Source organism: Cricetulus griseus, chromosome 4, assembly GCF_003668045.3.
Source record: "Cricetulus griseus strain 17A/GY chromosome 4, alternate assembly CriGri-PICRH-1.0, whole genome shotgun sequence".
Lineage (NCBI taxonomy): Eukaryota > Metazoa > Chordata > Mammalia > Rodentia > Cricetidae > Cricetulus > Cricetulus griseus.
Window position 1 is genome coordinate 36,097,458 of NC_048597.1, and position 23,385 is coordinate 36,120,842.

At 43.7% G+C, this 23,385-nt stretch overlaps 2 protein-coding genes across 4 annotated transcripts in view; both read right to left on the reverse strand.

Moving 5' to 3' along the window:
- Window positions 1–5,438, reverse strand: part of Zbtb11 (zinc finger and BTB domain containing 11) — a 28,698-nt gene extending 23,260 nt beyond the window's left edge. For 2 of the 3 annotated variants that reach the window (XR_003484815.2, XM_027412506.2), the window contains exon 1: window positions 4,934–5,438. Coding sequence is in view for 2 of the 3 variants with exons in the window: in XM_027412506.2 (XP_027268307.1) it covers window positions 4,934–5,243 (310 nt within the window). In the remaining variant the exon portion in view is untranslated. The remainder of the gene's footprint in view (window positions 1–4,933) is intronic. The other variant, XM_027412507.2, reaches the window with a different exon arrangement.
- A 2,585-nt stretch (window positions 5,439–8,023) lies between these two features.
- On the reverse strand, window positions 8,024–13,356 carry Rpl24 (ribosomal protein L24). Its single transcript, XM_027412508.2, has 6 exons — window positions 13,226–13,356; window positions 13,043–13,118; window positions 12,463–12,573; window positions 9,935–10,071; window positions 9,434–9,497; window positions 8,024–8,147 (listed from the first exon to the last, which is right to left on the reverse strand). The coding sequence occupies exons 1-6, from the start codon at window positions 13,228–13,230 to the stop codon at window positions 8,067–8,069; spliced, it is 474 nt and encodes a 157-aa protein (XP_027268309.1). The 5' UTR covers window positions 13,231–13,356; the 3' UTR covers window positions 8,024–8,066.
- Window positions 13,357–23,385: the final 10,029 nt, after the last annotated feature.

Sequence of the window (23,385 nt, forward strand, 5' to 3'; positions counted from 1 at the left end):
AACAAATCTATTGGGCTGGAGAGAGAGCTCAGCAGTTAAGTGCTTATTGTTCTTCCAGAGGACCCAAGTCTAGTTCCCATCTGGTCAGGCAGGCAGCTCACAACTTTAGCAGAACCCTCTTCCGGCCTTCACACATAGCACACATACATACATACATACACAAATAAAATTAGGTTTTCTTAAAAAAAAAAAGAAAAAAAGAAAAAAAGAAAAAAAAAAAAAGAGGGCTCAGTAGTTAAGAACATTAGCTACTCTTCCAAAGGTCCTGAGTTCAATTCCCAGCAACCACATGAAGATCTCATGCCCTCTATTGGCCCGCAGGGATACAAGCAGACAGAACAATGCATACATAAATTTTTTAAAAAAATTGTTTTTGACTTTAAGCCTCTTAGATACTAGCATGTTATTGTTATTTCTAAGTCTATGCCTTTGTAGATATTTTTGAATAGTTATACAAAACTTTAACACATTTATTTTTGTGTGTGTGTGTGTGTGTGTGTGTGTGTGTGTGTGTGTGTGTGTGTATTAACCTGTCTAGTACTGCTTTATAAGGGAGCATCAAAGATTGAGTCACTCATAATGAGACTTTATTTGGTCAGTTCTTGAAGCTGGGAAACCAAAACTAAATGCCAACATTTGATGAAGACTGGCCTGCTACTTCATAACAACAGAACACTTTTGTGTGGCAATAAGCAGCTAGAGAGGCTGACTCCTCTGTCAATGAACCCTACTCTTGTTATAATGACACTAGTTACTTAAAGATATTGCTATTAACAGTGCTGCATACAGGGGACTGGAGAGATGGGTAGGAGGTTAAGAACACTGGCTGCTCTTCCAAAGGTCCTGAGTTCAATTTCCAGCACCCACATGGGTAATAAGATCTGATGCCCTCTTCTGGCATGCAGGCAAAACATACAGACAGAACACTGCAAACATGATAAATAAATCAATCTTAAAAACAAAACAAAACAAAACAAAAAAACACCTTAAGGGACATATACAAGCATAACACACATTATAAAAGATACATGACCTTTGTTTAGTCTAGAACTGCATCCTCAAAGTATGTTAATGAAAACATTAACATGTCCTAACTTGAAAACATCTGAATTACAAAACGTATAGTCCAGCCTGGCAAAGAGAGGCCATTGACTCAAACAATCAAACCAACAAACAATACTATTCCTAAGCACTTCAGTCAGGTATGATGTATGTACTCATCTAACAAGACAGTATCAACAGTTTCTTGTTCTAGAACAGGGTTTTTGTTTGTCTGTTTTTGAGACAGGGTCTATCCTGGAACTCACTATGTAGATCAGGCTGGCCTGGAATTCACAGAGATCCACCTGTCTTTGCTTCCCAAGTGTTGATATTAAAGGTGTGCACCACTAATGCCTGGTCAGGGTTTTTGAACTCTAGTAATATAAATGCTTCAATTTATAATGGCATTAATCTCCATAATCTCATTGTGAATTGAAAATACCCTTAAGTGTAATACATCATTAATTCACCTAATCTATCAAACAACATAGCTTTGTAGTGCACTGATGTTTACCAGTTTTCACCTGACTAGGAATTTGATTCACGATGAATGCACAGAAACGTTATATTAACATATTCCTACCCTAGGTGGTAAAAGCCAAACTTCACACAACAGAAGCAAGCAGTACATGAAATTAGTAAAGTAAGACACTGGTAGTCTTGGAGACAGTGTCTCACTGGGTAACTCTGGCTAGCCTCACACTCACTATATAAACCAGACGCCTCTGCCTCTCAAGTGGTAGGATCTGTTACCTTTAGAATTGTCTTTTAGCATGTTTTTAGCATACCTAACCTTTAGTATTTGTTCAATAACATCTGCCCAAACCAATCTGAACAAAATGCAGCTGTGACTCTAGCTTTACTCTTCACAACTCTATCTCCTTGGAAACTTAATTCAGATTTCTTGGGAGATGCAGTTGAGACAAGTTCTCCCTATGTAGTCCTGACACTAAACTAAGTATGTAAATCACGCTGGCCTCCACTTTGCAGTGATCCTCTGACCTCTGCCTCTGTAACAACGGGATTGGCTGGGATCATAGACCTCGGTTAATTCAGATATTGTTTTTCATTTAATTTATTTACTTGTTTGTTTGTTTTTAGAGACAGGGTTTCTCTGTGTAGACCTGGCTGTCCTGAAACACTCTCTGTAGACCAAGATGGCATCAAACTCAAAGATCTGCCCGCTTCTGCTTCCCAAATGCTGGGATTAAAGGCAGGCACCACCACATGCCAATTAATTCGGGTATTTTTTTTAAAAAAATAAAACAACGGCTGGAGATGGCTAGCAGTTCAGAGCACTTGTTCTTGAAGGGAACCAAAGTTTGATCCCCAGCACCCCCACAGTAGCTCACAACCATCCAGAACTCCAGTTCCAGGAAATCTAATACCCTTTGATGTCTGTGGGTACACAAACATACAACCAAAACGCACATACACATAAAATAATCTTTAAAAAAATGTAAAGAAAAACTGTATGAGAATAAGATAAGTCTGGACTGTTTGTTATGCACAAAGGAATTCTCTAAGGCCCTTGCTACTCATCCTGCCTGGTACAAAAATATGATCTGCCTGTGGCCTGCATGTATACACACATATTTAAAACATTTATCTTGGAAAAAACAAAACAAAAAACAAACAAACAAAAAACCTTAGTAATTTGGCCAGGTGGTTGTGGTGTGTGCCTGTGATCCAAGCACTTGGGCAGTAGAGGCTGGCAGATCTCTGTGAGTTCAAGGCCAACCTGTTCTACAGAGTTCCAGGACAGCCAGGGGCTACACAAACCTTCTAGGAAAAACAAAACAAAACAAAAATTAGAGGGACTGGAGAGATGGCTCAGTAGTTAAAGAGTATTTGTGCTCAGCTTGATTCCCAGGACCAATCATATGGTGACACATGACCATCTATAACCTCAGTTACAGGGAATCCAACAGGCATTCATGTAGTGCACACACATGCATGCAGGCAAAAGATTGATATACATAAAATAAATTTGAAAACGCTTAAAAACATATAAACTAACACTATAAGCTCCCAGGTGAAGTCATGATTCACATATCAATATCTCCAAAACTATACTAAGAATGGCATAATTCTTCCTAATAAAATCTCTTATGGTCTGTCCAGTAAACCATTAGTCTTAAGTGAGGAGTCAATATATAGAAACTAAACTTCAGGGAAAGATGTTAAAAAGTCAAGGATGCCTTAATCCTAGCAGTCTGGTAGCAGAGGCAGGAGAAGCTGTGAATTTTAGGACATGATATACATTAGAGTTCCATGCCAGCCAGGATCTTATAGTGAAGACTCCACAAAAAAAAAAAAAAAAAAAAAAAAGGATCGATCTTTGCTTAAGAATACTTGCTGTTCTTATTTATTTATTTTTCCTTACAGGGTTTCTCTGTATTGCTTTGGAGGATGTCCTGGAACTCTCTCTGTAGACCAGGCTGACCTCTAATTCACAGAGATCCACCAGCCTCAGCCTACCCAGTGCTGGGGTTAAAGGCGTGGGCCACCAACACCTGGCTAGAATACTTGCTGTTCTTACAGAAGACTCTGGTTCAATACTCAGCAACCACATGCTGTTCACAACCTTCTGTAACCCCAGTTCTAGGGAATCCAATGCTCTCCCCTGACTTCCGTACATCGTGCACATACACACATAAAGGAAAAATATTCACATACATAAAACCATATTTAAAATTAAAAAGAAAAACAAGCTTTTTGTGCTCCCATGTGCTTCCCAGGGGATCAAGAAACGTTAGGGCTATTTGTTCTGGCCCCCAAATAATCACATAAATCAGGTCTGTGGCACACGTTTGTAATCGCAGCTACTGAGACATTCAAGGCCAGCCTAAGTAACAGCGAAATCTTTCCTCAAGTAGATAGATAATCAGTCAGTGAATCACAGTAACGCTGTCTTTTCTCAACATACATAGTGTTTCACGCCTCAGACCCCGGGGCTGTTTTGACAAAATTAGAACAGTATTAAAATAGGCCGGGCTTGGTAATTTACACCTTTAATCCCAGCAGGGCACTTAGGAGGCAGAGGTAGGTGGATTTCTGTGAGTTCAAGGCCAGCATGGTCTACAGAGTGAGATTCAGGGCAGCCAAGGCAACAGAGAAACCCTGTCTCAGGATCTGGTATCACCGTGATTGGTGAGGCCAGGGAGATTACCATACTCAAAACAAGAAAAAAAAATGCCCAAAGTGGCGTACTTCTTTCTAATAAAATCTCTTATGATGGTGTGTCTTGTCCCTTCCCCCAAGAAAAAGAAGTATCTGACAGTCGTACCGGCTACCTAATACTCTAAAAGAGGGACTCAAGACGACTGCTCATAGTTATTTCCAGTAACTGCGTTATGGAACTGCGTTCCTTTTTCATGTCGCAGTTCCAGGATCAGAGAAATGCGGGCAAGGGGATCCAGAGATTCCCAAGCCCACTGGCCAAACCCGAGCGGCACCCACTGTAGACAGGAGCCCGGGGTCGAGAGCAGCCCTCTGGGGGCCGAGAGGAGAGGGTCGGAGCCTCTGCCTCGGGACCTGCGGCGCTTCCCCAGGGGCCTGAGGAGGCGGGCCCAGAGTGGCCGCGCCACACCCTCCCTCGGCTGGCCCTGCCCCGGGGGAAGCCCCCTAAGCCCCACCCCGGGCGCGGGTCCGCCCCCAGCCTCCCGGGCCTCCTTCCTGTGGGGAAGTGCGGCTGCTTTCCCGTCCCCTACCCGCTCGCCTCGGTCCCGCGGCCGCTGCGCAGCCGAACGCCAGCCGTCCGGCCGGGCGGGCGGGCGACGGCCGTCCGAGACCTCGGGCTCGCGAGTGCGCACGCAGGCCTAGTGGCGCGCGGGGCCGTGCCCCTCAAGCCTGCCGCCGAGCCGCCCCCCTCGGCCGGGCCCGAGCTCACCTCGCCACCAGTACGTCTTGGACAGGTCGTGCCAGGTCTGATGCCGGGTGTGGTGAGTGCCTCCGGGGCCCAGGTGTGCCGCCTCTATGAGGCCCTGGCGCCGCTCCGGCTGCAGCACGACTTCCAGCTCCGCAAAGGTCTTGCGGTGCCGCTGGCGCCGCTGGTAGTACAGAGTCCCGCCGCGCACCACGTAGCAGGCGGCGGCCTTGCGGATTTTACGCTTGACATTGCCCTCGGTGCCCGGTGCATAAGGCTCACGTTCGTTCGTCAAATAGCGCAGGATGGCCCGATAGCTTTCCTCGCTTGACATCGCCGATGGCAGCGCCCTTAGGGCGCCTGTCAGTGGTGGGGAAAGGCAGACAGCGCTCTGGCTCCGCAGAGATGCAACAGCAGCGGCCACACTTTCGGGAGGAACGCCTACGCCTTGGCTGGGCGCTCTCCTAGGGCGCCCGCAGCGCCAAGGAAGAACCGACGACTCGGTAACCAGGGGGAACTGCACTTCTGCAGCGCGCGGGATCCGCTGGCGACTGACAAAATGGCTGCTGCACCACCGGAAGTGACGCACGGGCGAGGCGTGGCCTGCGGCCTGATTGGAGCGCTCTCGATTGCTGGCTCTGAGGGAGCCGGCGGAGTGACGTCAATACTGCGGGAGGACATTTTGGAAGAGGGTACGCTCTCTCTGGCAGATGCAAGGGTCTTCCGCAGACATCTTAAGTGCTGGCAGGGTGTTTTTTTTTTTTCTTTTTTTTTTTTTCTCTTCCCTTTTCCCACGGTCCCTGAAAAGCCACGTGTTTGAGCTGTTCGGTGTTTGTTGCCCCGACTGAGACCCTTCCCCAAAGGGTGAGGGAGACCGTTTTTCGGTCTACTTTTGAGACTCGATATACTAGATTCCGTCAGTTTGGGAACTGTAGCAATCGTTTGCCACTGTCTTGGTTCTGGGCCGAAGATAGTCGCAGTATTAACAAGCATTAAGTGTCTCAATGTCATGAGTTATCCTCTTAAAACCATCTCCAAACTACCCACGGAATGGTAAGATTTTTCTAGAATTGGGATGGAGAGATGGCTCTGCCGTTAAAGGCTAAGCTCACAACCAAAATATAAGATTTTTCTAGAATCACCACCATGGTGACGAATATGCAGCCCCAAATTGTTTAGATAATTATATTAACGCGGAGTGCAACCCGAATTATCTTTCCTGGTCGCAATCTGCTCTGCTCTTGGAATGCCGGGACACTTGGTGCGCTTTGCTGAACTGGAAGGTTCCAGGCTTCCCAGCCCATGGGCTTTGGCTGCAGATGCTATTTTTTCGGCCTGGAGGATACAGATATAAGAGGGGTTTACACCTTTATCGGATCTCAGGTGAGGAAGCAGCAAAGGAGGAAGGAATTAGCGCTTCTCCTATTATAATGGAAATGAAGAGAGCACCCTTCAGGGAATTTGACCTGTAGGGGTATGATCACGATTCTAATACTACTTTAAAAACCTTAGCAAGATTTTTGAATAAAATTTTGAAACTACAGGGAAAATGAGGTGGCAAATCCAACTATGACCCAATTAATTTACTTTCTGAAAAATCCTCACCTGATAAGCATTTGGAGGTAACAGGAAATGTTAGTGTGTGTGTGATCCAATTTTCTTCCTAAGGGAAGTCAAACTTTAACCCGCTCTTCGAAAACATTGTCTTGTTCAATTATGTCCTTGCAAAGATCTGCATTCGATGTGTTAGACCATTTTTTATGCAAATTAATGGCTATTTGGGGGAAACGTCTTGTACTTGGCTGGTCTCAAACCTTACCGATCCTAACTCAGATTCTTGAATGCTGAAATTAAAGGCAGCTGACTACACCTGCTTCAGTTTTGCATACAGACACACAATCTAAGCTGACAAATTTGGGGGCTCAGTTGGAGAGGTGTCACTTGAGAGGATCTCATGTACTCCAGGCTCCATTACATAGCCAAGGTGACCTTGAACTTATGAGAAAATTTAAATCCAATATGGCTTTCTTATTCTGTAGTTCAGGAAACAAGTACAATATACCATACTTAACCAATACTGAACTGGACCCTGGTGGCATGTACTTTTAATGCTAACAATTGGGAGGCAGAGCCATCTTCGGGCTTGAGGTCAGAGCTAATGAAATTATTTCAAAAAAAAAGTAGCACCCAACTGTAATCCAAACACTTAAGTAGGAAAATTACTGAAGGCCAGAGAAGACATCTCTTACCTTTCTTTAAAAATAAAAAAAGCAGCTGGGTATGGTGGCACCCAGGAGATAGAAGTAGATTAATCTCTGGGAATTCCAGGACAGCACAGTGACAAGAGACTCAACAAAACAGCTGGTTTTGTTTGTTTTTTTGTTTTTTTGAGAGTTTCTCTCTACAGCTTTAGAGTCTGTCCTGGAACTTGCTCTGTAAACCAGGCCAGCTTTGAACTCAAGAGATCCACCTGCCTCTGCCTCCTGAGATTAAAAGTGTGTGCCACCAACGCCCCAATAAAGGTCACGGTGAAGGAATAGTGGTCTTAAACAGTCAAAGATAGCTGAGGCATGAGTCAAAAGGTAAACCCAGCTAGGCAGTGACTCCAGCACTGGGGGGGCAGAAGGTCTGAGTTCGAGGCCAGCCTGGTCTATAGAGCAGATTTCTAGGACAGCCTTGAAAGCTACAGAAAAACATGTCTGGAGAAAAGGCAAAAAAAAAAAAAAAAAAAAAGGGGGGGGTTGGGAGCTTCAAGGACACTGGCCTTGAGATTTTCATGTCTTCCAAGTGCTCAGATCATAGCTGTGCTCCAAACACAGTTCACACCCATATTATATTAAGTTTCCTAGCTCTTCAACTAAGGTTGCATTTATTGCTGAAAAAATGAGTTTCCCAGACAGAGTTCTCACTATGTAGTTCTTGAACTCACAGAGATCCAAACTTGCCTCTGCCTCCTGAGTGCTGGTATAAGTGTGAGACAGACACCATGACCAGTAAGAAATGAACCTTTTTTTAGCTGGAGACTGAATGTAGGAACTCAGGCAAGCTAAACATACAGTCTATGGCTAAACTGCAAATACAACATGTTTTATGAAAGAAAAATCCAACACCACCTAAGCATTAGATAGAACTTTATTTGAAACTCTGATCTACCAAGTTAGCGTTTTCCACCAACTCGGGGAGCAGAGACCTTCACAGGCTTCACAATCTTTTGTTTAGGGGCTGCTTTTGTAGGGGCCTGTTAAAAAAACAAAAACAGGACATTACTTCATGGAATTTTGTCATTTTGCACTTATGGTTGAGATTCTTTATATACCTTTCACTTGCTTATTTAACTGCACTATTACCAACTTCAAAGTAAATTGTTTAAAGTTCATTTCCACCACATAATTATAGACCTTACAGATTGGACAGTAAAACATAATGTCCAACCCTGAATTGTTAGTAACAAAGTTGGGTATTTTTTGAAGGACATTCAGGCTGGTTTTGAACTCTTCATGTCTCCGTTCTTCACAAGTGCTCAGACTGGAGTCTCACACTACTTACTACACAGCCATTTAAGAATAACTTATTTCTTAATTTATTTTGGATGGAAAACACCATAGCACACATGTAGAGATCATAGTCGACTTGTGGGAATTAGCTCTCCTAAAAGCATAGGGTCCTCAGGTCACCAGGCTTTGCAACAGGTACCTTTACCTGCTGAACCATCTTGTTGACCCAAAATGATCTTTTTTTTTTGTTGTTGTTGTTTAACATTTTTATTACACTTGAGGGTCTTACTTGACACGTGTGAAAGTCAAAAGTACAAATTACAGATTGGTTCTTTCCTTTCACTTTGTCCAAGGCTAAATTAGGGTTGGTAGCAAGTGCCTTTACTGGCAGAACCATCTGCCCACTCAAGAATGAAAAACTTAACTTTTCTGGACTTAAATTTTTTAACCACTAGAAAACACTGGGTAAACTCATTGTACTGTTGTACAGTTACTCAAAGTGTAAAATTACTTCAAAACAAAGTCTTAAAAACTCAAAAGCCAAGCTGTATTCAAGGGACCATGCCCATAATCTGGCAACAGGACTCGCCCTTAAATTGAGGTAAATCTTGTTCATAGTTCTAAGCCAGCTTTGTTTGTCTCAAAAAAAAAAAAAAAAAAAAAAAAAAAATCTTTATTTTCCCATTTTTAAGACTCACTAGAAACTTAAGATATAGCCATTCATCTGAAAATTAGGTGCAACCATTTCTAGTAGAACCTTGCACCTATCATTTACTAAGCCCTTGTATTAAAGATAAAATTTCCTATTGTAAGAAACCCAAGTTCCAGGCTGGAGAGATGGCTCAGATTAAGAGCACCAACTGCTCTTCCAGAGGTCCTGAGTTCAATTCCCAGCATCCACATGGTCGGTCACAACCATCCCTTAGGAGATCTGGTGCCCTCTTCTGGTGTGCAGATATATATGGAAGCATAATGTTTTATACGTAATAAATAAATCTTAAAAAAAAAAGAAACCCAAGATCCCAGTTACCTTGGCAGCAGCCATTGCTGTCTTCTTGGATGCCTGCTTAGCCTTTTTTGCTTCCTTGGCAGCCCTGTGGTGTCATAAGCAACATTAAGTCAAAGACTTTACTCTTTAACTTACGGCAAAGAGCTAGTTTTGGACAAGCAGAAACATTATCATGTATTCCCTTCCCTATATTTGTGAATGGAATCCAAAATCCAGGCTCAATGGTACAACCCAGTTATATAAGCCTTGAGGCTGTGGCAGGAAGATCATAAACCAAAGATTAGAGGGACTTCGATAGAAGAGCTTAGCAAAGAACCCACTAAAACCAGATCCAAAGAGTTACCAATAAATCCCATTATTCAAGTCAGCGTAACATATGAAACGGTACCATGACTATTGAGATTTAACAAATTATTTAAAGCATATGCTCCTAGCAGTCGTGAGATCAGGTTCCCATACCAGAAAAGCCATCTAGTCCTCACGGTAGCAGCAACCTTTACAGTAGGGCAGTCATCTACTTACCGGATAGCCTGCTCTCGCTGAGCTTTCCTGACTTCTGGTTTCTGATTCCTCTTGGCCATGATATCAGCAAGGGATGCACCAGTGATGGCACGCTGGAATTTAACTGCCCGGCGGGTTCTTTTCTTTTGAATTTCTTCCTACAAAGCAAATATTATGAGTGGCCAACCTTACTCAATGACTTTGGAAGTGGAAACTAAAGTCAAATAACCCTTTTCCTCCAGTGTATGTGTTGAGACAGATTTCTCTGTGTAGTAAGTACTGCTACAAACCAGTGTTAGGATTAGGTGTGTTCCACTATGTCTGCCCCCTTAGATCAAAGAGCTCTTAAATTTCATAATCAAGTTAATTTATGGCTTTCCAGGTTATGAATTGATTTAGCCTTGTATTACAAATCATGACCCCTTTTTTTGCTACTGAAAAAAAAGAGCCTTGAAAAATGGTTCACTTCAGGAGTTGGATAGTACTGGCTCATCATCAGTTAAGACTAGCTGCTCTGGTAGCAGACCAAGGTTCAGTTCTCAGCACACATGGTGGCTCACCACCACCTGTAATTCCAGTATCAGGGGCCTGACACTGACGGCACCAAGCACACATGATGCATTTATAGGCATCCAGGGAAACATCACACATAAAAATCTAAAGGCTATTATAAAAATGATTTTAGCAGCCTAGCAGTGGTGGCGCATGCCTTTAATCCCAGCACTTAGGAGACAGGCAGGCGGGTCTCTGTGAATTCCAGGACAGCCAAGGCTATACAGAGAAACCCTGTCTTGAAAAGGACTTAGGAAGAGAATACAAAAATCTATCCAGATTTAGTACCCAGGAACCCAAAGTTTGCTGTAGATTCTATACTGGGAAGTCTAAACTATAACTATTTTGAGAAACAAGAGCTCCTAATTTAGCCTGGTGTTAGTGGCACATGCCTTTAATCTGAGTCTGAGGCTATCCTAAACTTGACAGCGAGTTACAGGACAGCCAGAGCTTCACAGGGAAACGATAGTTAAAAAATAATAATAATTCTTTTCGAAAAGATTGAAATTTTACAGTAGAAAAAGCCAGTTTGTTTCTCACCCCAACTCCTTAAAACAAATTCTCCATTCCGTAATCTGCCCAATTCTAGGGACCTTATAAAAGTGAAACCATGGAATTATCCTTTTGCCTAACCCAGCTCAGTGATTCTCAACCTAGCCTACCTAAGATCATGAAACAGATATTTACAATTCACAAAAGTAGCAAAAAATGCCGGACAGTGGTGACACATGCCTTTAACCCCAGCACAGCACTTGGGAAGCAGAGGCAGGCAGATCTGAGTTCGAGACCAGCCTGGTCCTCAGAGTTCCAGGTCAGCCTCCAATGCCACAGAGAAACTGGTCTTGAACAAAAAGCAGCAAAAAAATTTAAGTTATGAAGAAAAATGAAAATTGTTTATGGTTGGCAGTCACAAGAGGACCAGCCTGTATTAAAGGGCCACAACATTAGGAAGGTTGAGAACCACTGATTGCTAACAAAATACAGGTCTGAGCCAGGTGGTGGTGGTGCACGCCTTTAATCCCAGCAAAGCAAAAAATAAATAAATAAATAAAAATGCAGGTCTGGCAACACTGCTTTAAAAAAAAAACTTTCAGGCTAGAAGAGAAACAGAACTAATTTCATCACTGAAATAGTTGTAGACATGCAACTATTTTTAAGAATCCCAAAGCTAGTGGTGGCAAATGCCTTTGATCCCAGTATTCGGGAGGCAGAGTTCCAGGACAGCCAGGGAAAGAGAAAAAAAAAGCCTGTCTCAAAAAAATCTAAACCAACCCCCCCCCCAAACACCCTAGCTTCCAATGCTCAACTTATAGTTAACCACCACCTTTTTTGGAGACAGGTTCTTACTTTGTAGCATTGGCTGGTCAATTCTCCTGCCTCAGCCTTCAAAGAGCTCAGAACTAAATTTTATTATTTCATACTTGGAGTGTAACTGCCAGATATTTAAAAAATTTTTTTTTACAGGGCTACAGAAAAACCCGGTCTCAAAGCACAACAAAATTGACGTTTTGAGTTAAACGAAAGGTTTGCCACAGCAGCTTAGTATATACTACATCCTCACCAACACCCATTAGATCCCCACTGGGACATCCAAACAGACCTATTAAATGACATTAGAAATCAATCCTTCCACTAATTTACCAGTTCTGCTCTGGGAAACACGGTCTGTTTGGGTTTATCCTAAACTATTGATCCTCTTGCTTCCACCTCCCAGACAATGGAATTCCAAGAATGGCCCACCATGTCCAAAACGTATTTCACATGTGGTACTATTTAGTTATGTAACACGTAGCTAGACCCCAACATGACTCCCTAAGCTGTAGTCCTACCTGCACGCCTCTACCCACTGCAACACCCTAAGGGCCTCTACGACCCAAATGAAACCTGCAGGGGGGACCCTTTCAAACTTCAACACACAGCCCTGCGTCTGTGCTATACCAGGTGACACTAGTTCTGTGATTTCAGTCTTAAGGGCTAGGAAGCTGTATTCCACTTACCGACTGTCCTTTTTTGTGTTTTCTTCTGTAGAGGACAGTCCAGTTTATCTGCCGAGGATTCCTTTTGGAAAGGAATGCGGACTCGCATTTTGCATTAAGAAACTGGAAAACCTGGGGTTAACAAATCCGCAAATTAGTCACTCCTTTTACACCAAGTATAAGAGGCCGAGATCGAAAAATCTTTACACAACTTTTACTCTAGTCTTTCGTCTCAGCTCTCTGTGACACAAACGACAGGTAACTGGGCAGCATCAAGCTCTCCCTCCACATTTCATCTTTTCTCAAGACCAGGCGATTCTACACTCGTCGCCAAGGGTCGGATGGCGTTACATTGAGGAAAAATAAAATCTGCCTTTAAGCCGTGTCAGACTTTTAAAAAGCCCCGCAATAGGAGCCAGTCGCCAAGTCCTGGTCATAGTCCTCTCCCGGGGCTTAGTTACACCGAGCACACATTTCCGGCCTGGCTCGCACTCCATCTGTATTCACGCAGGTTTCCCGCCCCACACGCGGCGGTTCCCGGGGACTTCACGGGCCAGCAGCAGACCAGCCCTTCGCGCCCTCAGCCCAGCCGGCCCTTTACCTTCCCGTCGGTCCTGGCGTAGCGCCGCCCGTGCCCCGGGTAGATCTTGTACCCACTGAAACTGCACAGCTCGACCCTGTAAGGAAAACGCAAAGCCCGTTAGGGTGTGCGCTGCAAGGAGAAGCCATCCCCGGGCGCTGTGCCGCAGGATGGAGGCGGATGGGATACGGGGAGCCGGCTTACTTCATGGTGAGACTTGCCGCCCGGCCCGAGGGAAGATGGCGAAGAGAAAGAAGGAATCATGGGAAACACCTTATAGGGCCGTGGCGAGAATCTCCTCCCTAAATTCCCTTTCCTGACCCCGGCGCCCTGTGATGATGTCACTTCCGGGAGCCGGGGCTCGGTTTCCTAGCAACAGCTTTCTTCCAAAATTGCTGACAGATTCTGTCCTCTCCAAAGGTTCTGTAGACCCCAGGAGGTGGACGTCGAAAAGACAGGCTTGACTTTGGTTCTGTGGCATTCATTCCATTTCCCGCAGGCAAGTGTTCTAGAATCTAGAGCCAGCCTTTTGCAGGGAACATGGAGAAAAGACAAGGGTGTTCCAGGCGGCTTTTTGTTTTTCTTTTTTTTTTTCTTTTCAGTTTTTCGAGACAGGGTTTCTCTGTGTAGCTTTGGAGCCTGTCCTGGCACTCGCTCTGGAGACCAGGCTCACCTCGAACTCACAGAGATCCTCCTGCCTCTGCCTACCGAGTGCTGGGATTAAAGGCATGCGCCACCAACACCAAGCCAAGGAGTTTTTTCTTACGAAGACCGCAGACGAATATCTCTCAGGTAAAACCTGAAGGTCACGTTATACCTTTGCCTTTGGCACAAAATTAAATCGTAGTGGCTGACAGACAGCATGGCCCAGAGATAGCGCGAGTGGTACGCGGAACCCTGAGTTAAATCTTCAATTTCAGTGGGGAAATTTTTATTTATTTATTTTATTTTTTACATGTAATGTGCTTTGAGCCAGGCAAGGTGGCGCAAGGTTTTAATCCCAGCTCTCTGGGAGCCCCACTCCCACCCCCGGCAGGCTGGTCTGCATAGCAAGAGTGCCCAGGCTACATATTGAGCCTGTATCAAATACTAAAGACAAAGCTGAGCAGTGGTGGTGCACGCTTTAACCCCAGCACTCAGGAGGCAGAGGCAGACAGAGCTCTGCAAGTTCGAGGTCAGTCCGGTCTACAAAGAGAGTTCCAGAACAGTCAGGCCTGTTAAACAGAGAAACCCTGTCTCGAAAAACCACAAACAGGCAAAACCACAAAATTAAACAAACATGAAGGCTAGGATTTGCCTTAAAACAACTTGAGAGGTTTACAGGTAGAGGCATCTGTGAAGAACTGGTTGGCCAGGAGTGGGTAATATTTTACACCTGTCAAAATTAGCTTATTGTCTTTTCCACCGTCTCTCTGAGGAGGCAGAAGGATCTCTGTCTGTTTCTTCTCTTATTCTCTTCCCTCTGTCTGTCTGTCTGTCTGTCTGTCTGTCTGTCTGTCTGTGTCTCTCCCCTTTCTTCTCTCTGTCTCCTCTCTCCTCCCTTTTTCTTTCCCCCCTCCCTTCGCTCCCCTACTCCCTTCCCCAATAGAACTTCCTTCCTGTGTTAAAAAAAAAAATAGCCTATTGTGGAGTATAAGAACAGTGGTTACTGCTAGTTGTCAGTGTTGGTAAGGAGGGTACTTTGTAGGTTAATGTTAACATTCTATATTTGGGTGGGTTCTGGATTAAATGCAGTTTGTCTGAACTTGGGAAATGTTCATTATAATCTGTTCACTTCACTGTATATTAATTTACTTCTAAGTATTATAAGGGGTCTCCTAGTTCTTTTCTGGAACTAAGAATTCGGTCGGGAGATCCAGTTTAAACAGAAGTTTATTTAACCTTGCAAAGCAAGCACTCCAAAGACAGATTGGTGCTAAGGACACAAGAGCCGAGGGACTGTGGGGGAGTTTTCAGCGCTGTCAGCTTTGCCTTGGAAGGTGGAAAGACAGTTTATGAATATTTATGAGGTGTCTGGCATATTCATAAGCTACGGTAACACTTTACCCACTCCCAAATCATGGAGGACCAGACCTCCCTTTTATGGTTTTTCTCTTCCCCTGTTCGTCTAGAAATGCCCACGGGAGCCGAGCGTTGGTGGTGCACGCCTTTAATCCCAGCACTCGGGAGGCAGAGACAGGTGGATCCCTGTGAGTTCGAGGCCAGCCTGGTCTCTAGAGCGAGTGCCAGGATAGGCTCCAAAGCTACACAGAGAAACCCTGTCTCGAAAAACCAAAAAGAAAAAGAAAGAAAGAAAGAAAGAAAGAAAGAAAGAAAGAAAGGGGAATGGGAATGGCAGCAGTGATTGACTAAGCACACACATCCTTCCTCAGTGTACATGTGTATCTTATGTGGCAGGAACAATCTCTTGACCATGACCATAGCAATATGATGCAGCTATGATTTTCTTGGTTATCTTATATCTAATTGTTTTTTCGGGGGGGGGGTGGTTTTGAGACAGGGTTTCTCTGTGGCTTTGGAGGCTGTCCTGGAACTAGCTCTTGTAGACGTGGCTGGTCTTGAACTCACAGAGATCCGCCTGCCTCAGCCTTCTAAATGCTGGGATCAACGGCGTTGGCCACCAAACCAAGATTTCCTCCCCCCCACCTTTATTGATCTCATAACTGTCAGTAAAACATTTTCTTTTGTTTTTGTGTTTGTTTGTTTGTTTTTTACAAGGACTCTTTACCTAGCCCTGGCTGCTCTGGAACTATGAAGACTAGGCTGTCCTGGAACTCACAGACATCTGCCTATTTCTGCCTCCTGAGTGCTGGGATTAAAGACTTGCACTACCACGCCTGGTTCATTTTGTAATGTTTTTCACTTTTTAAATTTAGGTTGTTTTAGCATGAAAGTTGGCATCAAAAAGATCAGAGCTTTGATGGTTGGTCTCCTGGGATCCCTTCTCCTAGCTCTATTGCTCAAATCTCATCTTCTAAGTAACAAAAGAACTAGGAACACAATCTAATGGTATTGGAGTTGCCTAGCATGCCTAAGGCCCCAGCACTGCAAAAATAAAAATAATTAACATTTAGAAAAAAAGAAAACTAGAGAATTTGGATTACTAGTAATACAATGCATGCTGACCTATTTTTTTTATTTATTTATATATTATATTCTTTTGCCTGCATGCCAGCAAAGGGCACCCAATCTCATTTAAGGCAGTTGTGAGCCACCATGTGGTTGCTGGGAATTGAACTCAGGACCTTTGGAAAAACAGTCAGTGCTCTTAACCTCTGAGCCATCTCTCCAGCCCCCATGTTGATCTATTTTAAGAGAGGTGTATTGAAAGCCCGGGTTTGGTGGTGCATGCCTTTAATCGCAGCACTCAGGAGGCAGAGGCAAGCGGATCTCTGTGAGTTGGAGGCTAGCCTAGAGCGAGTTCCAGAACAGCCTCCAAAGTCACAGAGAAACCCTGTCTCGAAAAAACCACAAAAAAAAAGAGAGAGAGAGAGGTGTGTTGAAAACATGATTTATTGATAGATGAGTAGATATGGGATAAAAACTAGTATTAAATAGTGATGAAATCAAAGTGATAAATACATAAATGTGTTCTGTAAAGTTCTTTCAAATTTTCCAGTATTTCAACAAACTAAATAAAGGGAGTCCTCTTCTGGAAGAATCTGGTATTACAGCTTGGCTCAGAAAGGCAAACCTGGGAAAAGGAAGGATCTGTTTTGCAGAGCCTGGTATGCAATGCTTGTTTCTTCTTTTTAATAAACTCTTTTGGCTCATCCTCATGTGCCCATCCTGTCCTTTTTGTTCAGAAAGACTTTTCCCTTTTCACTGGCTAAATTCTTACTTCCATTTTACTTTCTCTAGAATAGGGAACAGCAAATGTCTTCTGTAAAAGGCCAAGTAGCAAATACTTTCAGCTTTATTGATTGAGAGAAGCTGAAGATATCATATTGGTACATATATGACCAGAGAAAAAAACAAGTTCACACAACATTCTTTGTTTTTTGTTTTTAGAGACAGGGTTTCTCTGTGTAGCTGTAGCTGCCCGGGAACTCACTCTGTAGATCAGGCTGGCTTCTAACTCACAGAGATCCCCTGCCTCTGCCTCCCCAGTCGTGGGAATAAAGGTGTGTGCCATCACCACCTGGCTCCACAACATTCTTACTGACACAATTTCTAATATAGTGAATATAGCTTTTTAAAAAGATTTCAACTTTTATTTTGTTTTTGTTATGTATAAGGGTATGTGTATGTCTGTGCACCATGTGCATGAAGTGATCACAGAGGCCACAAGAAGAGGTCAGATACCCTGGGACTGGAGTTACAGTTATGAGCTGCCAACTGAGTGCTGGGAATCGACCCCTGGTCCTCTGCAAGAGTAGTCAGCTCTCTTGACTGCTGAGCCATTTCTCCAGCCCCAGTACAGCTTTTTGTAAAAGCAAGTCTGCTAGCCTGTGAAATGGCTCATTGGATAAATCTCAGACTGCCAGTCCTGCCAGCCTGTGTTGGAACCCTAAGACCCACACAGTGGAAGGAGAGAACTAATTTTGCAATTTGTCCTCTGACCCCACACATGTGACATGGTATATGTGCACACCTCCTCTCTGACCACACACACACACACACACACACACACACACACACACACACACACACACACAAATGTGATCAAAAATGTAAAACCAAAAAAAAAAATGTAAAGCCTACTAATGAGAATTAAATTCCTTACTTTTCTCTTTTCAGAATGATATTTTTATGTTTTAAAGTTTTAGCCGGGCGTTGGTGGAGCATGCCTTTAATCCCAGCACTCGGGAGGCAGAGACAGGTGGATCTCTCTGAGTTCGACGCCAGTCTGGTCTCCAGAGCGAGTGCCAGGATAGGCTCCAAAGCTACACAGAGAAACCCTGTCTCGAAACAAACAAACAAACAAAAAACAAAAACAAAGTTGTTTATTGCCTGCCACTGAATTAATTAATGTTCATTTATCAGCCATGATATGGAATGTGATTTTACAAAGTTTATCTTTGGTGGGCCAGTGATGGTGCATGCCTTTAATCCCAGCGCTCGGGAGGGAGAGGCAGGCAAAATCTCTGTGAGTTTGAGGCCAGCTTGGTCTACTGAGGGAGTTCCAAGACAGCCTCCAAAGCTTCAGAGAAACACTTTCTAGAAAAAAACAATTTAAAAAAGAAAACAACGTTTATCTTTGAAAAGCATCTTTGTGTGCAGATAGACACCACACAGTACTGATAACAATCTGAGCATGCAAGTTTGCATATTAATTGTTGTACCCACTTAAGACACAAGAGAATGCCACTCAATGAGGGTCAGGTTAAGAGTCCCCTATTTGCTGGAGGTCAAGAGCAGGCTTTGGTTGGAAAGAACTCTCGGCCCATAGAAAATCAGGGTAGGGTTTATAAAGCCCAAACCCCACAATCACGACATGCCAGAGGCAGGCCAGGGTGGAGATGTTTCAAATGCCTTGGTTCAGTTGATTGAAACAGTTTCTGATGTTGTAAAAACAGTGGTGCTCCCATGGCTGCAGGCACAGCTTCGTGAGGATGCTCTGCTCAACAGGATGTGGTTAGTGCGGGCTGGGAAGCTGTGCTAGCTAAAACTAGGAGGAAATGAAGTCACCCTGGGAGAATCATTACGTAGAAGTCAGTAACAGAAACATATAATTTGGTCTGAACAAACAAGCTGAGAAGAACATTAGAATACTATTAGATTTCAGAGTTAGTTTACATTTTGGCGTATTGTAATGAAACTCTTACTTTTTACCTTAGCCTTAGATTTTAGTACTTAAAGATGATATAACATAAAATCTAGAATTTGCCTTAAAATAATGTGAGAGAAGGGTCATCCACATTAAGAGAAGGGTCTCTTAAAATAATTTCAGAGAAGGCACAAGTGGGTAATGATTGAAATAACAAGTTTCAGCTGGGCGTTGGTGGCACACACCTTTAATCCCAACACTCGGAGGTAGAGGCAGGTGGATCTCTGTGAGTTCTAGGTCATCCTGGTATGCCTGGTCTACAAAGTGAGTTCCAGGACAGGCTTCAAAGCTACACAGAGAAACCCTGTCTTGAAAAACCAAACTGAGGGGGCAGGAGAGATGGCTCAGTGGTTAAGAGCACCGACTGCTCTTCCAGAGGTCCTGAGTTCAATTCCACAACCATCCATGATGAGATCTGGTGCCCTCTTCTGGTGGGCAGATATACATGGAAGCAGAATGTTGTATACATAATAAATAAATAAAATCTTAAAAAAAAACCGAACCAAACAGAAACGAATAAATATCAAGTTTCACCGAAATAATTCATATTATTCTCTTGGTTTTGCCTAATGGTAATCATTTGCAACTGGAAACAGGTGAAAGTTCAGTTACAGAGTTAAGTTTATTCTAAAATACAGAAATTTCCTTTGCACTTTGAATGGAGGTCTGTAAAACACTGCTGAAAGCAATAATGGTGCACACCTGTGGTTCCCGTACTGAAGAGGCTGAGTGCTGACATCAAGTTGTGCTCTGTTGTCTTAATGTTTCTACTGCTGAGATAAAATACCATGACCAAAAGCAACTGGGGGAGCATAGGGTTTATTTTGCTTCCACTCGCACATCACAGTCTATCACTGAAAGCAGTCAGGGCAGGAACTCAAAGCAGGAACCTCTAGGCCAGCACCACGGGGGGACTGCTGCCTGCTGGCTTTCTGTCCAGGGCTTTCCTTTCTTCCTTCCTTCCCTCCTTCCCTCCTTCCTTCGTTCCTTTCTTCCTTCCTTCCTTCCTTTAGATTTATTTTACATTGGTCTTGGTGGCCCATACCTTTAATTCTGGCATGTCAGATCTCTGAGTTTGAGGCTAGTCTGGTCTACAGAGCAAGTTCCAGGACAACCAGAACTATACAAAGAAACTGTCTCAACACACACACACACACACACACACACACACACACCAAACAAACACAAACTTATGTTACTATTTTTGTGTATATTTTGCCTGAATGTATGTATGTGTATACCACATGACTTCCCAGTGCTCTCCGAGAACAGAAGAAAACATTAGATCCCCAGATTCTGGAGTTACAGAGGTTGTGAGCTACCACATGGGTGCTGGCAATCGAACCTGTGTTCTCTGAAAAAACAACACGTACTCTTAACCATTAAGCCAACTTCTAGCCTTCGGCCTACTTTCATATACTCCCTAAGACTACCTGCTCAGGGGTGGCACCACCCACAATGGGCTAAGACCTCTGACATTAATCACTAAGAAAATGTGATACAGGCTTGGCGACAGGCCAATCTTGTGGAGGCATTTTCTCATTGTGGTTCCCTCATCTTAGGTAACTTTAGTTTGTGTCAAGTTGACAAAAAATTAACTAGCATACTTGCTACTGAATTCCTTGTAAAAACAGTGGTTTTAAGGCTATGGCTAGCTCTGGGTGACTCCATATTCCAAGCAGCATTAGCTCCATTTTGGGTGCAAATGTATCTGCAAGGCAGCATTGTACACTGTGCATGTAGGTGCCACCACCTAGCACCTACCCTCCAGGCACAGGCTGACAGACAACTATTTTTTTCTTTTGGAGATAAAATCTACGTAGCTATGATCTCAGACCAGCCTTGAACTCAGCCTTACCAAACTTTGTAACTGAGGATGACCTTGAACTTTTGATTTTTGTCATAGTTTCTGTTCTATTGCTGTGAAGAGGCACCATGACCAGGGCTACTCACATAAAAGAAAGCATTTATTTTGGGGGCATGCTTACAGTTTTAGAAAGTTTGTCCATGACCATTATAGTGGGAAGCAGGCAGGTACTGGAGCGGTACTGAGAACTTTTCATCCTGATGACTGTGCCTGGGCCTGATGTGGGCTTTTGAAACCTCAAAGCCCACTTCCAGTGACACACATCCTAATTCTTCAGAAACAGTGCTACTAACTGGCACCTAGCCTTCAAATGTATGAGCCTATGAAGGTCATTTTCTTTTTTTAATTTTTTTATTAGTTCAAATTAGGAACAAGCCTGTTTCACACGTCAATCCCTTCTCTCTCCTCCTCACCCCCATCCCTCCTCTCCCGCCCCTGACCTACTCCCCACTCCATCCACCCTCCACTCCCCAGGCAGGGTATCGCAAAGTCCAGCACATCATCCTGGGCTGGGCCTGGGCCCTTCCCCATGTGTCCAGGGCAAGAGTGCATCCTATGAAGGTCATTTTCATTCAAACCACCATATTCCTGCTAGCCATCCTTAGTCTCTTTAGTTATTCTTTTTTTTTTTTTTTTTTTTTTTTTTTTTTTTTTCCCTTGAGACAGGGTTTCTCTGTATTGTTTTGGAGGCTGTCCTGGAACTTCTCTGTAGGCCTCAAACCGCCTGCCTCTGCCTCCCAAGTGCTGGGATTAAAGTCATGCACCACCAACGCCTAACTTATTCTTTTTTGTTGTTGTTGTTGTTTTGTTTTTCGAGACAGGCTTTCTCTGTGTAGCTTTGGAATCTATCCTGGCACTCGCTCTGTAGACCAGGCTGGCCTTGAACTCACAGAGATCTGCCTGCCTCTGCCTCCCAAGTGCTGGGATTAAAGGCATACACCACCAACGCCTGGCCCAGCTTATTCTTTTTATTTATTTATTTTAACTTTTAAACAATTGTTTTTTTCTGAGACAGGCTTTCTCTGTGTAGCTTTGGAATCTATTCTGGCACTTGCTCTGTAGACCAGGCTGGCCTTGAACTCATAGATATCTGCCTGCCTCTGCCTCTGGAGTGCTGGGATTAAAGGTATGCGCCACCAATGCCTGGTTTAACCTTTAAACAATTCTTATTTCATGTGTATGAATGTTTTGGCTGCATGTGTGTCTATGTACCACTTGTGTGCCTGGTGCCCAAGGGAGGCCAGAAAGGGTGTTGGATCTCCTCAGACAGCAGTTCCAGATGGTTGTGACCACTATGTGGGTGCTGGGAATCAAATGTAGGTCCTCTGGATAATCAGCCAGTATTCTTAACTGTTAAGCCATTTCTATACCCCCCCCCCAAATTTTAATTTCAGGTCATTTTATGTAAAATAAAATTCTTTTGTTTTTTTTTCCCCCAAGACAGGGTTTCTCTGTGTAGCCCCGAGTGTCCTGGAACTTACTCTGTAGATCAGGCTGGCCTCAAGATCCACCTGACTCTGCCTTTGGAGTGCTGGTGTTAGAGGTATGTGCCACCACATCCCACCTGTTTTTTTTTTTTTTAAGATTTATTTTATATATACAGTGTTCTGCCTGCTTGTTTGTGCCTGCTATCAATCCCCCCACCCGATTCTTAAAAAAAAAAATTATATTTTGGGGGCTGGAGAGATGGCTCAGAGATTAAGAGCACTGACTACTCTTCCAGAGGTCCTAAATTCAATTCCCAGCAACCACATGGTGGCTCATAACCATCCATGATGAGATCTGGTGCCCTCTTCTGGTTTGCAGATATACATGGAAGCAGAATGTTGTATACATAATAAATAAATAAAATCTTTAAAAAAATTATATTTTATCTGTGTGAGTGTGTGTGTGTGCACATGCATGCATATGGAGGCAAGGAGTTAGATCCCGGAAGTGGAGTTACAAGCCACTGGATGTGGATGCTGAGGACTGAAACTCCAGTTCTCTGCAAGAGCAGCAAGTGCTCTTTTGTTTGATTGTTTTGTTTGTTTGTTTTTTTATATTTTGAAAACTTGTTTTAAATTCCAAGTAAGGCAGACATGACCCAAGATACCAGCTCCACTTTGCAGACCAGAAAATGGGGCCATGTTCCCCTACCTTAGGTCACAGGGTCTCACATTGCATACTGTTCCCTCATTCAGTACAATACCCATGGAGTGTTCCTCCAAGCCTGCAATGCAGTTTTGGTCACTTCATCTCCCAATGCTCTCCAATAGGAGAGTGACATTGACCTCTGGCAGATTCTGGATCCCACTGACTTTGTAACTGGCACGTTCTGAGGCACTGTGAATTTTTACTTTCTTTTTTCTTGAGACAGGGTCTCATTATGTAGTTCTGTCTGTCCTAGAACTTGCTCTGTGGACCAGGCTGGCCGCAGCAAGTGCTCTTAACTGCTGACCCATCTCTCCAGCCCCTCTATTTATTTATTTAATGATGAGACTTGTTGCCAAGACTGAGTTCCATCCCCTACACCCACAGGGTAGGAGAGAACCAATTCCCACACAGTTCTTTGACCTCTACATGGGCACATCAACAACTTACTTAACAACTTGCAAACATCATAGTTAGACTTTTTTCTTTCAGACATGATAAACTCAATCCTAATTACCAAAGCACCTTCATTGTATGGTAGATTGCAGTAACCACAAATGTGCCCAGGCATGGTGGCAATGTCAGTAATCCTCG